This window comes from Carlito syrichta, unplaced genomic scaffold (genome assembly GCF_000164805.1).
Source record: "Carlito syrichta isolate Samal-C Ts95f unplaced genomic scaffold, Tarsius_syrichta-2.0.1 Scaffold314339, whole genome shotgun sequence".
In the NCBI taxonomy this organism is placed as follows: Eukaryota; Metazoa; Chordata; class Mammalia; order Primates; family Tarsiidae; genus Carlito; species Carlito syrichta.
In genome coordinates, this window is record NW_007258435.1 from 800,469 (window position 1) to 823,052 (window position 22,584).

Genomic DNA, 22,584 nt, shown 5'->3' on the forward strand with positions numbered 1-22,584 from the left:
ATGTATTTAATTACATTTATGGTTTTATGAATGTTGAACCAGCCTTGCATCCCAGGAATGAAGCCTACTTGGTCATGATGGATTCGGTTTGCTAGGATCTTGTTGAGAATTTTAGCATCTATGTTCATCAAAGATATTGGCCTGTAGTTCTCTTTCTTTGTTGGGTCTTTACCTGGCTTGGATATCAATGTGATGTTAGCTTCATAAAATGATTTGGGGAGAGTTCCATCTTTCTCAATCGCCTGGAATACTTTCAGTAGGATTGGTATCTGCTCCTCCTTGAATGTTTTATAGAATTCTGCTGGAAAGTCATCTGGTCCAGGGCTTTTTTTTAAGGTAGTTTTCTTATTACATAATCAATTTCTTTGATTGTTATTTTTCTATTTAGGGTCTCGATTTCTTCTTGTTTTAACCTAGGCAGGTTGTGTGATGTCAGGAAGTCCTCCATTTCCTTAAGGTTTTCAAGTTTGTTTCCATACAGGTACATAGTAGTTTCTAATGATCTTTTGTATTTCTTCGGGGTCAGATGTGACTTCATCTTTTGTGTTTCTGATTGTGTTCATTTAGGCTTTTTTTCTCTTTTTCTTGCTCAGTCTAGCTAGTGGACCATTGATCTTGTTTATCCTTTCAAAGAACCAGCCTTTTGTTTCATTGATTTTTTTTGTATTATCTTTTTGTCTTCCATGTCCTGGATTTGTGCCTTTATTTTGGTGATCTGGATTCTTCTGCTGAAGTTAGGATTTTGGTGGTCTTGCTTTTCCAGCTTCCTTAGGTGACTTGTTAGGCTGTTAATTTGTGATCCTTCCATTTTCTTCATGTGCGTCTATAGAAATATGAATTCCCCTCTTACTACAGCTTCCGTGGCATCCCAGAGATTTTAGTAAGATGTTTCTTCATATTCATTTGTTTCCAGATATCTTTTAATCTCTGTTTTGATTTCATCATTGACCCAAGAGTTGTCTAGCATCATGCTGTTTAGTGTCCATGCCTTTGTGGGTTTTGGGGGAACCTTGTTGGTGTTGATGTTTATTTTTATTCCACTGTGATCTGAGAAGGTGCATGGCAAAATTTCGATCTTTTTAAATTTGCTTATGCTTGATTTATGGCCAAGTATGTGGTTGATCTTAGAGTATGTTCCATGTGGTGATGAGTAGAATGTATATTCTGTGGTCGTTGAATAAAGTGTTCTGTAGGTATCAATTAAGTCCATTTGGTCAAGACTCACATTGAGGTTCCAGATCTCATTGCTGATTTTTTGTCCTGATGATCTGTCTAGGGTTGTGATTGGGGTATTGAAGTCCCCAGCTATGATAGTGTTGGAGTTGATATCTTTTTTTAGTTTACCTAGAAGCTGCTTTATGAAAGTTGGTGCTCTTATGTTGGGTGCATATATGTTTAGGATGGATATTTCTTGCTGATGGATTGAACCTTTTATCATTATGTAGTGGCCTTCTGTATCTTTTTTAATTTTTGATAGCTGAAAGGGTATTTTGTCTGAGATCAAGATTGCGACACCTCCTTTCTTTGTGTTCCGTTCACCTGAAAATTTGTTTCCCATCCTCTTACTATGAGTCTGTGGGTGTCCTTTCTAGTGAGGTGAGTCTCTTGAAGGCAATAGATTGTTGCCTGATGATATTTTATCCATTTTGCCATTCTATGTCTTTTCAGTGGTGCATTTAGTCCGTTCACATTTAGGCTAATAATTGAAATGCAAGAGTTGATCCCTGTCATAAGGTTCTTACAGAGTTGTTCCTGTTTGTTTGTTGTCTTTCTTTGGGTTCTGGAGTTGGCTCATGTTTGTTTTTAATCTTTTGCCTGTATTCTTGTGAAGAACGTTGTTGTTCTTTTTTCCTTTTCTTCTGTGTTCAATACTTTCTTAAGTGTTTCTTGTAGAGGTGGTCTGGTGGCAGCATAGGTTCTTAGGGATTGGATATCTGGGAAAGATTTCAATTCTCCCTCACTGATGAAGCTTAGCTTGGCTGGGTAGGTTATTCTCATTTGAAATTCTGCTTTCCATGTTTATTAGTTAGTTATTTATTTCCATCACAATATTCTTTACTGCTGTTATTTCTGTCATCATCTCCTTCCTATTTTTCTCTTGTCTCTCCTCAATTTTTTTTATTCACTCTATTAATGTCTTGATGTCTGGGTTTGTTGCATGTGACCAGTCATTCTGGGGGCTCTTCATTGTTTGTGTTCTGAAGTCTATTTTCTCAGTGTCCGACCTCCCAGGGGTCTGTGTGAAACCCATATTCTTCTTTTGGTTTTTCTTCATTTGTGCAGAATTTTCCTCCCTACTTTTTTCTTCCCTCCACTTCCCCATCTTCTTTAATTCTGTTATTGAGGGGTGGAGGGATTGCTTTTACTTCTGTTTGTTCAATCTCCTATTCTTTATTTCTATCCTCTTGCTTTGTTTAATTCTGGAGTTGGACTGTAAGTTGGTGGCGGTCCTTTTTGCAGTTTTGAGATTTACTTAAGGGAGGAGCTGTGATTCAAAATCTATCTGCAGATCTCAGTATCTGCTGACAGGTATATGGATAATCTGAAACCCACTTCCCACTGCCTTGCAATCTGTCCATGCAGTGGGGTTGTAGGTTTACTCACTGAAAGCAAAATGAGGTTAACAGAGGGAAGAGAATGGAGTGGGCAGTAGGGGGAAGAGGGGAGTGGAGAGAGAGAGGAGTAAGAGGGAAAAGAGAAGAGTGTACCAGCAAATAAAGAGAGACACAAAGACTGAAACAGATAAAAACAATAAACCACAACTACAAGCTAACCAACAACCATACAAAAAAGCTAAAACATACAGTGATGCTACCGTACAAGCTAACCAACCTCCTTATTGGTGTGCTATTCCTCTATACAAAGATGGGGTTTACAGAGAAATTAAAAAAAAAAAAAAAAAGAACAAAACAAAAGGAATAGAATTAAGTCAGTAAACTAACAGAACCAACCAAGCACACTCTGGGACTTTTCGTTTAAGTCCAATGTCCTTTCAGCTCTGATTTCTAGCTGTCTTTACAGACTGGTAAATTTGTTCACAGTTAGGGTCAGTTGCCCCTGGCCTACTGTGAAGGGCAGTTCAGATCTGGGCTTCCTGCCCAGTTCACCACTCCCATCTGGCCTGTGTCTATTTATCAAGCTTCTGTTTTTCCCATTTCAATGTTGATACCTTGAATCGCCAGCAGGTGGTGGCATCTCACCACTCCAGTTGATCTTTTTCTGCAACTGCTCACCCAGGAGGGGAGGGAGCTAGCAATGTGAGTAATGGGAGGAGCTCCATGAGTCTGGCTCCGGGCTAGGGGCAGGGTGTGATGGTGGCAGTGGTAGCAGCGAGGAGGGATTCAGGGTCTGAAGTCGTGGGTCACCTCAGGCACAGGCGGGGCAATGGTCACGGCGGTGGTGGCGGCCTGCTTGTCTATTCTTGCTCTAATACTATACTGCCTAATTATTGTAGCTTTATAGTCAACTTAATATCTGGTAGTATAAATCTTTCAACTTTGCTCCTTAATAATGCTTTAGCTACTCTTGACATGTCCTATTTTCATACACATTTTAGTATCAGCTTATCTACCTACAAATTAAAAATAAAGAAGAAAGTCATGCTGTAATTACCTTGAATCTATGGAATAATTTAGGATGAATTGGGTCTTTACAATATTCAGTCTTCTGAAACATGTGTATTGTATATTCTTCCATTTATTTGGGTTATATTTATTTTCCCTCGGTATTTAAAAAGTGTTCAAGGTGGGTTTCTTGCACATCTCTCATTGGATTTATTTTATTAATTTGTAGGTATATGATATCTTTAGATGGTAATTTTATTTTTGTTATTTTTATTTTAACATCTTTTACTGGTAGTTCTAATATGAGGATCACCTCTTGGTCTTTGATCATTTGGTACTGGTTTCACATGAATTATAATTTTTTTGGATGCTGGACATTGTGAATTTTTAAAATTCCATAGGATTGCATTCAATTTTTTCACTTTTTTCAGAGAATTTTTTTGTTTCTCGGTTTTGCATGTAGATTGGGGCACTGATAACCTTAAATCAGTTGGGGTCAGAGCTGGATCAAAGCTGTTACAATGGGTGATTCTGAAAAGCCACAAAATATCTTTTCTCTCAACATAGGAAAGAATTATTCCATATTTATTACGACTGAGACAAATTAAGGATGAAACTCTTCAGGCTGCAGTTAGAGAAATTTTGGCCTTAATTGGCTATGTGGATCCAGTGAAAGGTAGAGGGATCCGAATTCTTACAATTGATGGTGGAGGAACAAGGTAAGGCTAGAAAAATTATTTTTTAAAGTATGGATTTGATATTATTGTACCATTATAAAATAAAAAATTTTAAATAAAACTTGAATTTTCTTTAAATTTATTACTTTTATCAACCTAAGGGCTACTCTAACATATACCTGAATTACCTTTTATGTTTATTTGATTTAGTATTTATATTTTAGTTCAGTCTTTTCAGACCTTTTTGTTAGTTTAAAAGCTTATCAACCTTTATTCTCTTAAAATCTTAATGATGTTTCCTAATTTTAGCTTTCTTACATTATATTTATCTTACCTATATGTATATCAGTCGACTAGTCACTTGATAAAGTGATGGTTAGAAAAGGAGGCTATATCAGTAGCTTCCTGACTCCCTATGTCTTCACTTGCAGATACCAGTTCTGTGCTTTACAAGAAATCAATGTATTCTTTGTTCAGAAGGAAATAAATTCACCTTCAGGCTCTATTTTTACAACTGGCAATCCATCCATGTGTCTTATTTTATCTAGTTTTTGCATATTTGTTGCTTAGAGTCTTTGGCCTGGTTTTTTTAATTTTTTCTTTTTCTAGCTTGGGTCCCAGTTTCCTACCATCTCTTAGATTCATAGTATATGTCCTGCCTATTATTCTTAGCTTTAACTTACTCTCTGATATACCTGCTTTACCAATCACTTTTCTATATCTTCAAGTATTACTCTTATCTTTTTGTTAAATTCCACAGTCCAGTATTCACTCAAGTCCTTTACACTTTGATGCCAATGTGAAGGAAGGAGTCAGTGGTAAGAAGAGGAGACTACTTAATAATCTAGTCACAGGATAGTAAAGAACTAACTTCAGATGGTGGCAGTGGGAGGCAGGAGGAAGGAAAGATATACAAGAAACTTTGAAGAAAAAAGGAGACTGGATATCGTAGACATGTCAAGTTCACTCTAATTAAATTTTGTGGGTGACTGACAATTACAGGGGCAGGAGAGGTGAGTGTTGTTGAGAAAGACGGTTTTCTTTGGATATCTTGAATACAAAATATATACATCCTCATAGAAGTGTTCAGTTGGCAAAGAAAAGCCAACTTTGAAAAGAGAAAAATCTTAGAAGATGTTGATAGATGTTTCTTAGAGTTAAGTAAAATAATTTCAGAAAGAGTTCATTATTCATTTGATACATACAGTAATAATGAATTGGAAGGATCATTCTAGTTCATAGAATTGGTTCCAAGTGATGAGAAGTAGGTAAAGTGGCAATTAAATGAGTAAGGGCATTTGAGGAACACTAAAAAGAATCCTTGGTGCCGTTAAGTTCAGGGAGTTGGGAAGGATAGTGTCGTTCATTGACTCAATTAACAAATATTGATTGAGTCCCTGCCATGTTATAAGTCCTGATTTGATCCTGGGGACACTGAGTAAACAAAACAGACAAAATCTAAGTAAGTCTTCATGGTGCTTGCATTCTGGAGGAGAAAAAGACAATAAATTTAAAAATTATAGACATATATAGAAAATTACTCTCTATCCATGACCATGGATTATTTTTAATGAAGAAATATCTGAAAGAAGTAAGAGCATTAAAGGACATTCAGATGTCTATTTAAAGCGAGAGAGGTATGATGAAAAAGATATTTGTGACCAATAAGTATTTGATCTTATAGAACAAGAGTTTTGTTACATAAGTAAAAATTAGAGAGATTTGGGGATATCTAGAAGTAAGTTAGAATAAAGGTAGATTTAAGCCAGTGATTCTTTGCTGGAGGTGTCTGGAGATATTTTTGGTTGTCACAACTGGGAAACTGCTACTTGCATCTAGTTTGAAGAGGACAGTTGTTGCTGAACACCATATAATACACAGGACAGTCCCCAAAAACAATTATCTGACCCAGAATGTTAGTAGTGCTACTGTTGAGAAACCTTAGTTTAAGGCAATATGAGAAAGGCGCCAGAATGGGAGAATTGTGTTAAAGCAGTAAGAGATGAGGGCTTGTGAAAATAGAACCCATATTTTCCCCCTACCCTTTTTTTTTTTTGGTATAAGAGAGCCTGGTTAGTACAGCATTAGGCATGTATAGTAGTAGCCATCTATAGCATTTATAAGTACATTTTTAATATTTTTTCTGAGTTAATTTATAAATACAACTTTGTTAAATAGTCTTTTCCCCTAATTATACAAGTAGTTAGAAAAACTTGAGAGAAAAAGGATGAACAAAACAAAAACCATAGCTCACAGCTTATTATTTTAATATTCTGATTTATTTTCTTCAAATCTTTTCTGTGTGAATATATATGTTCTTGTTTTATTTCTTTTTTATAAGATAATGGAGTTTACGTTCTTAAATATATTTTGCCCAGCATTATCTTTAATTCTTCACATCTCATTTGAATTTTAATGAATCTCTTTTATAGGGCATCCTTTCTTCCTACCTATCCTCAAATCTACATTTGTTACATTAAAAAAAATTTACATCTTTGGTTTTCTACTTTAATTTTACAGTGTTTTCTAGTTACTTCTCTTAATTAGATAGGCTCAATTTGATGCTCTAAATTTTATCTCTGGGTGCCTACCTGCCATTGTTTTCTAGGACTTACCTAACCCACACCTTGTATTGGAAATAGTGCTTTTCACTCACTGTTTTTGAATATTCTCTCAGTGTTAAAATTTTTCACATGGCATATGCACCCTGAATTGGCCTACCCTCCTAAGCTATTTTGTCTTTTCACATTCTTTCATGAAGCTGCTTACTGCTTTTGGCAAGGATCCCAAAAGGAACAAAGTCAGCATTAATTGATTATATGATATATAATATATGACATTGATATATAACATATGACATTCATATTATATTATGAATATATGCCCTCAATGCAAAGGATTATCCTAAGATTATTGGGAGTTTTAAAAAAATGAATACATACAAGGAAGTTTAAAAATCTAAGAACTGAAAGATATAAAAAACAAATATATAGACGTATAAGTGACCAACTAAATTTGTAAGAGAAGAAACCAGTAGATGGCATCCCAAAACTGGTGAGTGGAGGTTTTAAATGGTTTCCAAAGTTGAAGTGTTTTAAAGATCTTATATGGACATATCTTTAAATTCTTATTTGTTTATTTTTTCTGGCATTCTCAAATTCATTTGGGCAGGCGTATTTTTATATAAAGCAATGCTAGTGTAAATTTTTGAATGTTGCTGCCATAGCTCAGGTTTTATATCATTATTTAGATATTGGATTTTCAAATGTGATATCAAAATTCAGTGGGCAATTTTTACTGAGCTAATATTGATTATTAGTTTTCGTGTTAGCATATAACATGAAACTACAAAAGCAATTTTTAGAATTGTTTTATTCAGTAACTTAATTTTTCTTGAAACGGGAATTCTCATTTTGCCTTTAATCTTTTCCACAGAGGTGTGGTTGCTCTTCAGACACTACGGAAATTAGTTGAACTTACTCAGAAACCAGTTCATCAGCTCTTTGATTACATTTGTGGTGTAAGCACAGGTAATAATTATTATATGGAAGTGGCGCATTCTAGCAGTTCTGGAATAGGAAAAAAACACTTATGTTTAAGATCACAGTCCTTTGCCTTCCCTAGCTCTCTCTTCATACTCCAAAGCTTTCTCCTCCCTTTCTCTTTCATTTAGGGGTAGGCCAGTTAGACACACTAGGTGGCAGTGTGTCCTACCAATTGCAGCTAGATATGCAATCAGCTACTTAAAAAGGCATTCTAGAGTACCGAATTTTTTTAATTACATTGATTCCTAGTACTAACCTAAAGGAGTAATTGCTTAATGACTTGGTAAGTTGTCAGATGTACTGTATCCTGTGGCTAAAACTAAGTTACTAATACTAGAAAGAACAGTATCTGCCACAGTGTTTTTCTTGTTATTTAATTTAATGTAAAACATTTTTTGGTTTTTGGAATTTTTTTTCTATTTTTGGAGTCAGGGTCTCTATCACCCATGCTGGAGTGAAGATCTCAGCTCACCATAGCCTTGAACTTCTGGCCTCAAAGATGCTGCCTCAGCCTCCTGAGGAACTGGGAATACAGGTGTGTGTCACCACGCCTGGTGAATTTTTGAAATTTTTGTAGAAATGAGGCCTTGCTGTATTGCCCAGGCTGGTGTCAAGCTCTTGGGCTCAAGCAGTCCTTCCACCTCAGCCTCCAAAAGTACTGGGCTTATAGGTATGAGCCAGTGAGCCTGACCAGTTTGTGTGTATTTTTAAATTATCATCATCATCATCATTATCATTGGGTAGCATTTATTTAATTCTTTTTGATGCCTGATAAAGCCCTTTGTATGGGTTAACCTAGTATAAGAGACTTATGAATTTTAATTGTAATTATCCCAGTTTTACAGATGGAAATAAATGGAGCTCTGATAAGTTAAGTAATTTGTCCTAGGTGACATAGCTAGAGAGTATCAAAGCTAGAATTTAAGCCAGATCTGAGACTCAGGAGATTTTACACTTCTAAGTGCTATAACATCAATGCTAATAAAAACTAAGGATTCTTTTGTTTTAGGTGCTATACTAGCTTTCATGTTGGGATTGTTTCATATGCCCTTGGATGAATGTGAGGAACTTTATCGAAAATTAGGGTCAGATGTATTTTCACAAAATGTCATTGTTGGAACAGTCAAAATGAGTTGGAGCCATGCATTTTATGACAGTCAAACATGGGAAAAGATTCTTAAGTAAGTTATAATTCCTTTTTTTTACATGTTCTGATTATATAGGTAATATGTTCATATTATAATTTGAAAAAGATAAAGAAGAATATTAAATTATTAATCCCACGTATTAGAGGTAACCACTGTTACTATTTTGGTAAATCATATTTTAGTCATTGTTTCATGGATTCATATGTGTGAGATTTACCTATAAAAGTAAGTTGCTTTTTTATGAGATCATATTGTAAATATACCATATTTTTACCTTGTTATTTGCTTAACATATTTAGTCTTTTCTCATCATTCTTCCAAAAAATTTAATAATTTAAAAATTTTTTTCCAAATAAAAGCCAAAAATATAAGCATGAACTTAAAATCACCTAGTGATCCTATTACTCAGAGCTGTAAACCTAGTAATATATTTCTTTCTCGTTTTTTTCTAGTCTAAATTCATTTTTTCTATAGCTATATACATATTATATGATGGAAATTATATTGAAATTTTGTATCCTTTCCCTTTTTCCCAACTTTATTAAAAACTCTTGACACATTTTTAAAGACTATAATCTAGAATGATATGATATCATATTTTCTTAATCATTTTCATTTAGGATTTTTATGGACATTTAAGACATTTATGTTGGTAATTTTTTGTGATTATGAACAATGCAGTAGTAGGAAACTTTAAATGTAAATTTCTTTCCACATATGAAATATATCAGAAGACTGATTTTTAAAGAAGCCTAATTATTGGGTCAAGTGTTGATGTCTTTTTAATCGTTAAATGGAAAATCAAGAATATATCAAGAAAACAAAATAACTAATAATCCCACTAAGAACAAAAACCACTATTAACATGGTGATCTATTTTTTCTGTGATTTTCCACAAGTGTGTGTGTGGGGAGGGTTGTGTGTGCATTTCTTCCCTCCGCAAAATTGAGATAATTCACGTGTAGTTTTGCATCCTGCTTTTTCACTGAGCATTTTATCACAAATGATTTCCTGAGCTATTTAATATTTTTTGAAACATGTTTTAATGGTTGTTCGTTGTTTATGGATTTTTTTTATTTAACACATTTTCTTTGGAAAAGGATACTTAAGATTGTTTTGCAGTTCAAGATAAAATTTAGATGGATATCCTACATTTCTACTTAAATCACTGTTAAATCACTGATAATGTCTTTAAAGTAAATTTCTAGAAGTAAAATTTTAAATCAGGTGGTATACATATATAGTTGAATTGTTCTTCAAAACAGCTGTCCCAGCTCACTCAGCATCAATTTGTATTTCTGTTTCATAAACACTAAGTAGTTTAATATTTAAAAATATATCAGTTTAAGATATTTTGAAACAAACATGTTAGTTTTTATCACTGATTATTGATGAGTTTGAACTTTTTTTTTTTTTTTTTTTTGAGTTGGAGTCTCACTCTGTCACCCAGACGAGTGCAGTGGCCGCTCCCGGCCACCGCAGCCTCGACCTGCTGGGCTCCGGCGATCCTTCCGCCTCAGCCGTCCAAGCAGCTGGAACTACAGGCATGCGCTACCACGCCCAGCTGATTTTTGATTTATTGTAGAGATGAGGTCTTGCTGCCCAGGCGGGTCTTGAACCCGCGGGCTCAGGCAATTCACTCACCTCAGCCTCCCAAAGGCGCGGTATTACAGGCTGAGCCACCAAGCCCGGCTTTGAACTTTTTAAATGATTTTTGATTATATTATTTCTTGTGAAATCTAAGGATGTAATCTTTACCCATTGTCCTATTGGAGTATTCCTTACTGTATTGTAAAAGATGCTTTTTAAAAGGTGCTTTTTAATCAACACTTTTAATGTAGAGGATTAAAAAAAAATCTTCCTTTAGTCAAATTTTTTCCCTTTAATTTTTAATTCTGCTTTTATGTTTATAAAGTCTTTTCTACCCTGAAAGCAGGTAAATATATTGGTATTATTTTCAGTCCTAGGTTTAATTAAGCTTATATATAATTCTGAGGCCACCTGAAATTTATTTTGGTGTATAATTTAAAAGAGTAAAGATTTATGTATTTTCTCTAATATTCAAATGTCCCACTATTATTTAGCAAATATTTTTCACTGATTTAAAATACCACCTTTATCATATTTTAAATTCTTACCTATATTAGAGTCTGTGTCCAAGTTTTTGTTTTTTTCAATTGATTTGTTTACTTTTGTACAAATTCTGTAAGTTTAGTTGTTAAAGCTATATATAATGTTTTTATATTAACATAGTATAACAAGTCTTTTTATTCTTTTTCACAGTTCTGTTAGCTATTTTCATTTACTCTTCAAAGTGAATCTTAGGTTATTTTTGTCACATAAAACAATTTCACAGATATTTGGATGGAAATTACATGAAATATCAGTTATTTTGTGGAATTTTGACATCTTGTGAAGTTTTCTCATTTATTATCACTGTATGTTACTTATTTTGGGGTCTTTTGTATTAAATTAGAAAAAAATAGTTCATATCTATCCCCATGAAATCTAAAATCAATACTGTTTATTCACTTTTAAATGAAGGTCTAAAACTTCTCTACTATGAAGTGTTTTTTCTTTTTGTTACTCACGAGAGTGTCTTCACATATTTGCATAGTGCTGTCTCATTTTTTGTAGACTTCTTTATTTTTTATTATAGCATTGATAAACTTTATAAGTGTAGCTAGTTTTTTCTTTCCCTGCTTTTTCATTAAGCCTTTGCTGCAAAACAAACCACTCCAAAAACTTAATGACTTAAACAATGATGATTTAGTGTCATAATTTTGTGGTTTGACTGGACGTTTCTCCTGTTCTGCCTGAGCTCACTGGTTAGTTCAGCTAATATGGAAGGTCTCGTTCTTCATGTAGTCATTATCTTCTAGTCTTCGTTTCCTCATTGCCATCTTAGAGTTCCCAGAGGTCAAACCTGCCACATAAGCACTTATCAAGCCTCAGTTTAATGGCATATTTGCTGCTGATGTCTCATTGACCAAACCATGGATCTATGTGAGAAGGGGCAATGTATAAGGACATGGATACCAGGAATGTGATTCATGAGGAGCCATTATTGTTGTATTCTAACACACCTACCTTTGGCCTTTTTGGTAATAACATATTTTTCCCCTCATTGATTATTGAGAGTACTTTTATGGTTTTCTTTTTTGCTGTGATAATGATATTGTGTTATTTTAGGGGCACTGTTTTAATTATAGCATCAGTAGAATCTAGAAATGTCAAAGATTTTTCCATATATTGACATCTCTCCGAAATAAGCAATTACCAGTCCTTTCTTTTCAATTTTTTATTTATAACTTAATTCACTAAAGCATTTTAGCTCTTTTAATGAAATCAGGATTTCAACAAAAAATAAATATAAGCTTTGCTTAAAAGTGTGAAAGCATTATGCTTCTAGGATTTGTTTTGATTTTACAATAACAGTTCTGTGAAAACAAAATGACCCTTAGAAGAATAAAATTGCCTTGATCTCCATGCAAACTAAATGTATATGTCAAATTGGGAAAGACAAAATATCTTGTCCATCTTGAAAAGCATTTTGCACTGATATTTATAAAAGCTTATGAAGGATAGATAGCTAAGCAATTTGTAATAATACCTTTACATGAAATGTACTAGTTAAGAAACATTAGTATTATTTTTTAAATGTCATTAGAAGAATAAGGAAGGTTAGTAAAAACATACTCTTTATAATTTAATACAGGAAAAAACATCATTTTTTTTTTCTGGAAAAGTCTTCATTGAAATAAAATTTTATTATTGTGGAATTGTGAAAATTACTGTCCAAGGACAATTTTGTAATGTTGCAGTAATTCATTATCTATTTTCATTTACTTTTAACTCCAGTGATTTAAAGCAGCTTTTAAGATTATATTGGTTCTCTGTTGCCTACTAAAGCAAGTTTAAAGCCTAAATGTCCTGCCCTGGTTTTTAGGTTACTTACTAGTCCATGCATACTTCTACAGGCTTCTCCAGCACAGCCCCTTTATGCTGCCAGCAAAACCCTGAAAGCAACATATTTATTCTCTCTTTGTGCATTAACCTGTGTGTCTCCTGACTTTGAATATGTTGCCTTGCTACTTTTCAGTGTCTTCTTTCAGCTACCTTCACTCATCTTTTTCAGTTACTGCACCCTATATTGATTGCTCCACCTCAGAACTTTAGATACTTGAAGTTTGAATCAGAGATTAATAAATATCTGCATGTTGGTTCATGCACATTATAGAAGAGATTCTCTTGTTGTTGTTGTCTTGCATAGCATGTTGACAAAGCCTATGTCAAGCAGTAATGGCATAGTGTTTGTTACCTGGTTGTTAGGAGATAAAATCATTGTGATACTATTTATTTCTTCTCCTTTAATAAAGGGATAGAATGGGATCTGCACTAATGATTGAAACAGCAAGAAATCCCACATGTCCTAAGGTAAGTTTAGAGTCTCTTAAATAAAACACCTAGTTGGATATGAGGGTCTGGTGAAAGCACTTATCCCTGAGGACACTTTTAATCTCTTTTAATAGATTATATTAATTCTTTATACATACATTTGGTCATTCTGTGAAGCTACAAGATGTGATCATAAATCCTTTTCTATATTTAGTAAAAGTAACAAGTTTAAAAACATGAAGGATTGGCCATTGCTTTTGTCTGGCCATGTGCTCTTTGAGTTATGGCTGGGCCATGCTCTTGTTTCCCTAAGCTTTGACCCCCTCCCTATCTTGGGGAGGTGAATCTCCTTTCTCTCTCTCTCTCTCTCTCTCTCTCTCTCTAATCTAGTTTCTAAGTAAACAATATTTTCCTCCTCTAAAAAAAAAAATGAAAGACTGGGACTAAAAATGAGGAAGAATTATTTTATCATAATTATTTTAATCAAATTTAATGATTCAAGGAAAATTATGGCATTCCCTTCCCCAAATTTTTAAAGAGAAGTTTTATATGCTTCTTAGATATACAGTCATGCAACACTTAATGATGTGGATGTATTCTGAGAAATATGTCATCAGGCATTTCATCATTGTGCAAAAACTATATTATAGAATGTACTTACACAAACATAGATGGTGTAGCTATCTACACACCTAGGCTATATGGTATAGCTATTGCTCCTGGGCTACACATCTGTATAGCATGTTACTGTACTAAATACTATAGGCAATTGTGACACCATGGTATTTGTGTTTCTATGTATAGAAAAGATACAGTAAAAATACAGCGTAAGTACTTCATTATAATCTTATGGGGCCACTGTTGTATGTACAGTCCATCATTGACTAAAGCATTGCTGTGTGGTCCATGACTATTAGAGTATATTTATGTACAAATGGAGTTACAATTAAAATTTTAATGTCACTTAGATATGTCTCTGTATGGCTCCTCATTTAATTTGTTTGAAACTCAATGACCTGAGTGTTGCTTGAGATTTGTTTTCTTTAATGTTACATGTTTGATTAAGGAATAAGATTTATGTCCCTAGGAATCCCATGCAGCTTGTATTTATTCTTGGATAACTAGCTGTAACCATGAAAAACAAACAAATACAGCTCCCTTTGTTGCACTTTAACTCTGGCATATTCACTTTCATTCACTCTGCAATTACTAATTATGTGCTCACTGCAGGGCACTTTGGATGCATTAGGGGCAAATGCAGACATGGGGTTTACAGCCCAGTAGGGCAACATGGGTATTAATGAAATAATCACACAAATGAGATGTCGTTTCTCTGAAATACATTGTGCTATGGAGCACAAAAGCAGTTCTCTGAAAGCATGTGTCTAAAGAGACACGGGGAAAAGCTACTAAAGAAGTGAGATTTGAGACCTCAGTGTGAAGGTTGAAGAATAGAAGCATTTCTGGTAATGGAAATGACCTGTACAGGAGGAGTTATAGAGAATTTAGGAACTAGTTTTTGAAGACAGTGCCTAAGGATACAAGGGGGCATGATACTGTAGTAGTAGCCAGATCAGACTGCACAGGGCCTCAGAGGCCATGATAAAGAGATGGCTTGGCTCTTGGCGAAGACCCTAGGATGCACTCTTGCTTCTTCCTGTATCTCCAGGGCTCCTTGTTTGCTTGCTTGCTTTTAAATTGTGAAGAGTATCAACTTTGTATAAAATAATGGAGTGTGTGGTAAACCACCCATACCTTTCTTAATTCAGTTCTATCTAGGTACCAGTTATAGAAAGACTGAATTTTAGTATATGGCCAACTCTTATACCTACCTAGTGGCCTAGAGATACACCTGAATTTCCCACAGGAATTTGGGATGTGACTTTTGTTTATTAAATAGCAAAGTCAACAGGCCCCTGGTGGGACTTGACATAGGACACTGACAACTTTGGCCTCATCAATACCTTTTAGCCATTTAAGTCTATATTATAGATCCTTAACAAAACAGCATATTTCACATAAATTCAACTAACAGTGATACAATGTAAGACTTGGGATAGTTAGCATTATATTTTTAATAAAAATCACCCAACTACCAAGTTTTAATAACTGTGATCCAAAGCCCTGATGTATTCTAATTTCACTAAATTCAAAATATTTTCAAAGAGCACAGAAACAAAGACTAATTTGTAAATGTTATTATGAAAATAGTATACTGATTAAGCAGTTTGTATTCATTACTACTGCTGTGTCAGCTATTATATAAAAGTCAGAAATGTATGACTTTTTAAAATTAAATCATGTTGTCAAATATATCTCTTTTATTGTTAGTCTCTTATAATACATTTCTCAGAATTGTCTCAATTCTTGTATCTCTTGTCCCATAAAGAAATGCCTATTTAAAAAGGATCTCGCCGGGCTCGGTGGCTCAGCCTGTAATCCTGCGCCTTTGGGAGGCCGAGGTGAGTGGATTGCCTGAGCCCACGGGTTCGAGACCCGGCTGGGCAACTTGGCGAGACCTCATCTCTACAATAAATAAAAAATTAGCCAGGTGTGGTAGCACGTGCCTATAGTTCCAGCTACTTGGAAGGCTGAGGTGGAAGGATTGCCGGAGCCCAGCAGGTCGAGGCTACGGTGGCTGGGAGCAGCCACCGCACTCCAGTCTGGGCGACAGAGTGAGACTCCAACTCAAAAAAAAAAAAAAAAGGATCTGATTCCCATTGGTCAACATTACATTTGTTACACATGTAGCTCATTGGAAGAGTTGTAGATTGTTTACTCATACTGCTAAATAGTATTTAAGTTCTACAGATCCCAAATATTGCTGTTACAATGGCTTTTTTCATTTTTTAATTTACTAGGTAGCTGCTGTAAGTACCATAGTAAACAGAGGGATAACGCCAAAAGCTTTTGTGTTCAGAAACTATGGTCATTTTCCTGGAATCAACTCTCATTATTTGGGAGGCTGTCAGTATAAAATGTGGCAGGCCATTAGAGCTTCATCTGCTGCTCCAGGCTACTTTGCAGAATATGCACTGGGAAATGATCTTCATCAAGTAAGTTGACTTATGTGACTTACCTTTTAAATTTTATATGATTATAAGAAATAGCAATTAATGTCATTGACTTTAGTGGAATGAACAAGGAGACTTTCTTCTTCATGTCTTCTTATGTGGAAAGATGTGCAATTCAAGATATTTTTGTTGTTTTCTTAACAGGCCTTCCGACATGAGAACATAATTTAGAAAAGTGTGATTTGTAGCTCATTATGATAACTATTGATGGAAAAATGAAATAGGTATGATCAGTTTTCTAAACATGATGAAAATTTAAAGTGACATAGTCCCTGAAAATGCAGAACTTAGTCTGTTTAACAGTTTTGGTGGACATATTTTGAAGGAAAGGATATAATAAAATAATAGTAAACATTCATTAAATTAGCTATGTACCAGACACTTTAGTGCTTTGCATGCATTACCTCATTTAATTGTTGCTGCTTATGAGGTAGAGTTACTCCTATTTTATAAATAAGAAATTGGAGCCTAAGTAAACGGAGTAGAGTCAAGGCTATTAAGTGACAGAGTTAGGATGCTGTCTGTAATTATACTGTTTAAAATTTATGGTTAAATTATCTATGGGTTAAACATTATTTCTGTTAATGTATTTTTTTTTCTGTTGTGTAGACTCATTTACTTATCTTAAATTTTTTTCTCTGTGAAGTTTTTCCCACTCTATGGAAATCATAATTTATAACTTAGACTAAAAGATAAGAATAAAATTAATAAAGCTTTAGGCTGATACTTTCAATATCTGTGTGTGTGTGTGTGTGTGTGTATACACACACACATACTTTTTATATGATGTCCCACTAAAAATCAGTCTCTAAGCCGGGCTCGGTGGCTCAGCCTGTAATCCCGCGCCTTTGGGAGGCTGAGGTGAGTGGATTGCCTGAACCCGCGGGTTCGAGACCCACCTGGGCAGCGAGACCTCATCTCTACAATAAATCAAAAAAATCAGCTGGGCGTGGTAGCGCATGCCTGTAATTCCGGCTACTTGGAAGGCTGAGGCGGAAGGATCGCTGGAGCCCAGTAGGTCGAGGCTGCGGTGGCCAGGAGCGGCCACTGCACTCCAGTCTGGGCGCCAGAGTGGGACTCTAACTCAAAAAAAAAAAAAAAAATCAATCTCTAGTTGCTGAAGTATGTATGCTTTCTTTATTTGGTATTCGGATATCTGCTGAGAAAAAAATGTAATAATGTTGACAAGGATTTTCAAATGGCATTCAAAAATTCATACTTAGATCTTCTATGTAAACTATATACTGACTATATAAACTTCAAAACTTTCTAATGGATCATTTAAATTGACGTGTCAGTGTTATAATAACTAACACATTTTTATCAATTTTATTTTCTTTTATATTTTGGTAGAATAGCTTAGATATATTTTAATGTTTCGGTCAGCTATCTTTTTAATTTTGATTTTTAAATTTTTCTAAAAGTAATATCAAAATCGTAGTTAAGAGATTAAAATAAGCCGGGCTTGGTGGCTCAGCCTGTAATCCCGTGCCTTTGGGAGGCTGAGGTGAGTGGATTGCCTGAGCCCGCGGGTTCGAGACCCACCTGGCAGTGAGACCTCATCTCTACAATAAATAAAAAAATCAGCTGGGCGTGGTAGCGCATGCCTGTAATTCCAGCTACTTGGAAGGCTGAGGCGGAAGGATCGCCGGAGCCCAGCAGGTCGAGGCTGCAGTGGCCGGGAGCGGCCACTGCACTCCAGTCTGGGCGACAGAGTGAGACTCCAACTCAAAAAAAAAAAAAATTAAAATAGAATTCCTTTGTCTTTGGAATCAGTTCAAACTATTTCTTACTTTGTCGAATCAGTCATTGTTGAATTATATAAAGCACTTCCCTTTCTTGTCTTTCTTTTTTTTTTCCCCACTCCCATAAAGATAGAAAGTGCTGGTTTTTGAGGTTCTTTCTGATACTGATTTTAAGACTTATTGGCCAAAATAAAATTTTTATCTTAATTGTTGCCATTCTTAACAGCTATTTTCCTGTATTCTTATATTATCATGTCACAAATGGAGAAATAATTAAGGCAATGTATTTAAAATAAAATAGGATTTATAAGTTATAGCTATAGCTTGCAAATATGATTATCATGCTATATACTTGCAGTTTTGCCAAATATTAGTGAAAGTCTCAAATAATAAGTGACCACAACTTGGGACTATATGTTTTCATACTTCAAAAGAAGTTATCTCATTTGCTTTTTATTCTTCATCTGAAAGGAAATAGTTCTAAAGTTTAATTCAGTCCTATTGAATACATAAAACAAACCAACATTTTTCTTTTTCATTTCAGATAAACCAGAGGTATTTCGTTTCATGCTTAGCCATTTTTATATTGATGACCATAATCTTTTCACATATTTTAAGCCGCAGATTAAAATAACTTCTTGTGTAAATTTTATATAAAACATATAACCACACGGACAGAAAATACTTTCATATAAATCAGTAACCTTCAGAAAAATTACACATTAATAAAAATATTCAAATGGAATCTAAATTCTAAGCAAACTATTTGGGTAAATATTTTCCTTAATATTATATTCTCTTCCTTTAAGACTTGAGGCAAAAATGGAATGTTTTTCCCCTCAAATGACAACTTGAAAGATTAATAACAGCATTCAAAGGTGTGAATGATATTGATTACTTAAACAAAGAAAACATTCAAACAAAGTTCCTGCTTCTTTCCAGCCATTCAGAAGTTTTGCCAAGTTTAAAAATGTGGTACTTAACTTCTCATCTTAAATTATTTGAATAATTATATTCAATTACTACCATTCCCATTTTGAAAATCCCTTTAAACTGTCATGTCTGGCATATGTTTTAATGTAAGTTACTTCATACCCTTTGTAAGAGTCAGGTGCAAGCTAATTAATATTCTATTTGAATGGTTATTGGAAGTAATGCTATAATTAAGAGGTATGCGTAGGTAGGTGGGGAGATTTTACTTGCCTTTGACTATAAAAAGAAGTATATTATTACAGTATTTATAAAGTGTTTACATGTCCTAGAAGATCGTAAAGTGAGGATTCTTTTTGAGTAGTTCCCAAACGCTTCCCACCAGCCCAAGTAGTAACATAATATTTATTTTGAAGAATATTTATTTTACACAAAATTATCCCATCTCTCTTATTTTTTTTCCATCACCATATTCAAAACTAAACTGTTCTGGCCCTATTTTTGAAGAAAGAATCTGATCTGATAAATTAGTTTGCACTGAAGGTTTTGATGACCAATATTCATATCAATTCCTCTTAGACTTTATTTACATCTTAAAAGGTGATGTTCAGAACTTAGGATACATAAATCTAAAAGATATTATGAAATTTTACATAAATATTTTATATAAATATTCCAGGTTAAGAGTGTTTTCAGACAAAAGAGCCTGCCTAGCAACTGTGCAAGGCCACCACTAGGAGTTTTTGTTATAACTGGACAAAAATGTAGTGAGTGCTTACTCAGGGCCAGGGACTATGCTAAGTGGGGAGAATATAAAGGTTTTTAATAATAGCATATTGTTTGACTTCCTGGGTCCTGCTCTCAAATAGCTTAGACAAAAGAGTATAAGCACAATTACGGAATGAGATGATAAATTCAATAATAAAAATATGTACAGGGTTAAGAAGTAAAAGAGATGTAATTTATTCTGTCAGGGTCAGTTTTACAAAGAAGTTGTCATCTGAGTTGATATATAAGGAATGCATAATTGATTAGGGATAGAAATGGGATGGGAAATGTTTTGAAAATAGGTGGTGGGTAGTGGTGGTTACAAAACCTTCTGAACATAATTAATGCCACTGATGTTTACCCTTAAAATCATTAAAATTACCAACCTGTATTATATATAATTTACCACAATAGAAAACAAATTTTAAAAACTAAGGGAAAAAAGTAAGAAGCTGAGATGACTAAGTCAGTAACATTGTCCTGTCCTGCAGTTATTTTCTTATGGATTCTCTGATGATTTGAAATGATTAAATATACATTAAAAGAATAAGAAGTATTTGTAAATGTTAGGTTATTAGGCACATATACGATGAACTACAGTTAAAACACAATTTCTGTGTTCCTCTCATTAGCAAATTATTCCATCACTTCATTTTTAAGTTAGTTTTACCTCAGCACCTAGCATTATGTGTGGCACATATCAAGTCGCTAATAAATAAATAACTGTAAATATGAGTATTTGAATGAATGGGAAGGCTACAGGAAAGACTGTATGCATAGTATTAGCCTAACAGTGACCTTCTGATATAAAAGGCAGCAGACGAGAGTAGCTAACTGTAACCAGAGCTGAAGGGATGGTATGCTTTCACCACTAGATTAGAGTAAGCACCAAAATCTTAACTGCTGTAATTTTTTTTTATATATATAGAAAGTGGTTAAGGTTTAAGGAACAGGAGTTTACTTTGAAAGGTGGTTAGTGAAACTACTGGAAACCTGGCAATTTTTTGATTTGGGAATTTTGCAGTTATTATTTCTTGCTGAAAGCTTGTTTTCTCTTTGATTTTTTTCCTTTTTGTCTTTTCTGATCCATCTTTACAGGTCTTTTTATAATGAAAATGTGTTTTATCTAAAATACCCACTTGATTAGAAGGACTATAAGGACTATAGAATTTAATATAAAAATGATTTAATAAAAAAATAATTTCTTTGCCAAATTAGAAATTAAATATGTTACCTGCTAGATATCATTCTTATGTCCTATTAATTAAAAACAAAGGAAAAAGTTAGAAGGACTAAATTAAAATTTGTGCTTGAGAAAACCTTAAGGAATACAAGTAGATTTTTATAAAGTTAAACAAACAATACAAATATCTAGCCAGTGTATGACTTACAACAAATATATAAAGCTAGGTAAATTTAAAAATAGTTTCTTCCAACTAGCTAATAGATAAATTGCAGTATCTCCAAATAATGGAATATTACTTAGCAATAAAAATAAATGAATTACTGGCATTCACAACAATATGGATGAATCTTTGAAGCATTATTTTAAGTGAAAGAAATTAGAGCCATAAAACTGTGTACTATATTATTTCATTTATTTTGATAACAAAGTCTAATGTATGACCTTGGAGAGTAGTTGGATAAATAAGTTTTTATGATAAGAGAATTGATTACCTGAGATTCCAAGGTGTTGTAAATATGTTGAAGTAATATGGGGGTATTATAAAGACTCGAACTAGAAAGTAAGCCTGTGAACCAGATGCTGTCTTAATTTGTTGAGTGAGGAGGTATGACTGGAGATTGATCTGAAACCACAGTGCGGAGATGGTGGCAGAGCTAAAAAGCAGAGCTTTTAAAAAGAATTTTCCAAGTAGACTGGCACTAATGATCTAGAAACACTAAAGAACAAATAAGACATCATCCCCCCCATACCCATCCCTACCCTAGGGCACATGAGAGGAAAGAATAAGCAACTACCTGGAAAGTAGTGTCAGGAAAAAGTCACATTTCTTTAAAGTCGCAAAGAGAGCACTTTCAGTAGAAGGTGAGGTTACACTGGGAGTTTGAACTATGGAACAGTTTCATAGAGTACAGTGGAAGGGTTTAGGGCATGAGGTAAGAGTGGAGGGCCTTATCTTTGGCAAGAATGTGAATTTAGCCCCTCTTGGTTCTTTGAGGAAAATGGGCCAAGTAGCCAGAACAATTTTGCCCTGTTCGCCATGGTGATCACTTCCAGCAGATATAGTCTTCTTAGTTAGCCTGCTTCAAACTCAGCACACCCAAGAATAGCTGTCCCTAAAACTGCAGTCACTATACACTTTTTGGCCTGGCACAGAGTACGAGTGGGGATCCCCAAAAAAACTGAATTATTTTTTGGAGGGCAGCCCTCTTGTAATACAGGCTTCCTTCAACTGGATAAGTATTCTAGGAATCCATCAGCCATCAGTGTACCAGCTAGCACTGTTGTGGGAGATTGTTTTCATCTTCAGTGATTTTTTTTTTTTTTTTTGGAGATTATTTCAATGTGTTTGCCCATTTCGTGATGGGTGATTTACAAGCACACCTACCCACGCTGTGCTGAGTGTTCAGCAGTCTCTGACCAAAAATGGCATTACCCCGTGCCCTGCCCCCCATTTACCCAATCAGTCTCGCTCCAAGCAACTTTTTTTATTTCCCTGGTGAAAAAAGTCCTCAAAGGGAAGCGTTTTGCTGATGTGGAAGAGGTGAAACAAA

The 22,584-nt window shown here is 34.5% G+C and overlaps 1 protein-coding gene across 6 annotated transcripts in view; it reads left to right on the forward strand.

Moving 5' to 3' along the window:
* Window positions 1-22,584, forward strand: part of PNPLA8 (patatin like phospholipase domain containing 8) — a 55,881-nt gene that overhangs the window by 18,112 nt on the left and 15,185 nt on the right. For 5 of the 6 annotated variants that reach the window (XM_021719261.1, XM_021719258.1, XM_008071478.2 and 2 more), the window contains 5 exons: window positions 4,131-4,282; window positions 7,676-7,770; window positions 8,795-8,966; window positions 13,313-13,370; window positions 16,193-16,387. In XM_021719261.1, the coding sequence (XP_021574936.1) occupies window positions 4,131-4,282; window positions 7,676-7,770; window positions 8,795-8,966; window positions 13,313-13,370; window positions 16,193-16,387 (672 nt within the window). The remainder of the gene's footprint in view (window positions 1-4,130; window positions 4,283-7,675; window positions 7,771-8,794; window positions 8,967-13,312; window positions 13,371-16,192; window positions 16,388-22,584) is intronic. The other variant, XM_021719260.1, reaches the window with a different exon arrangement.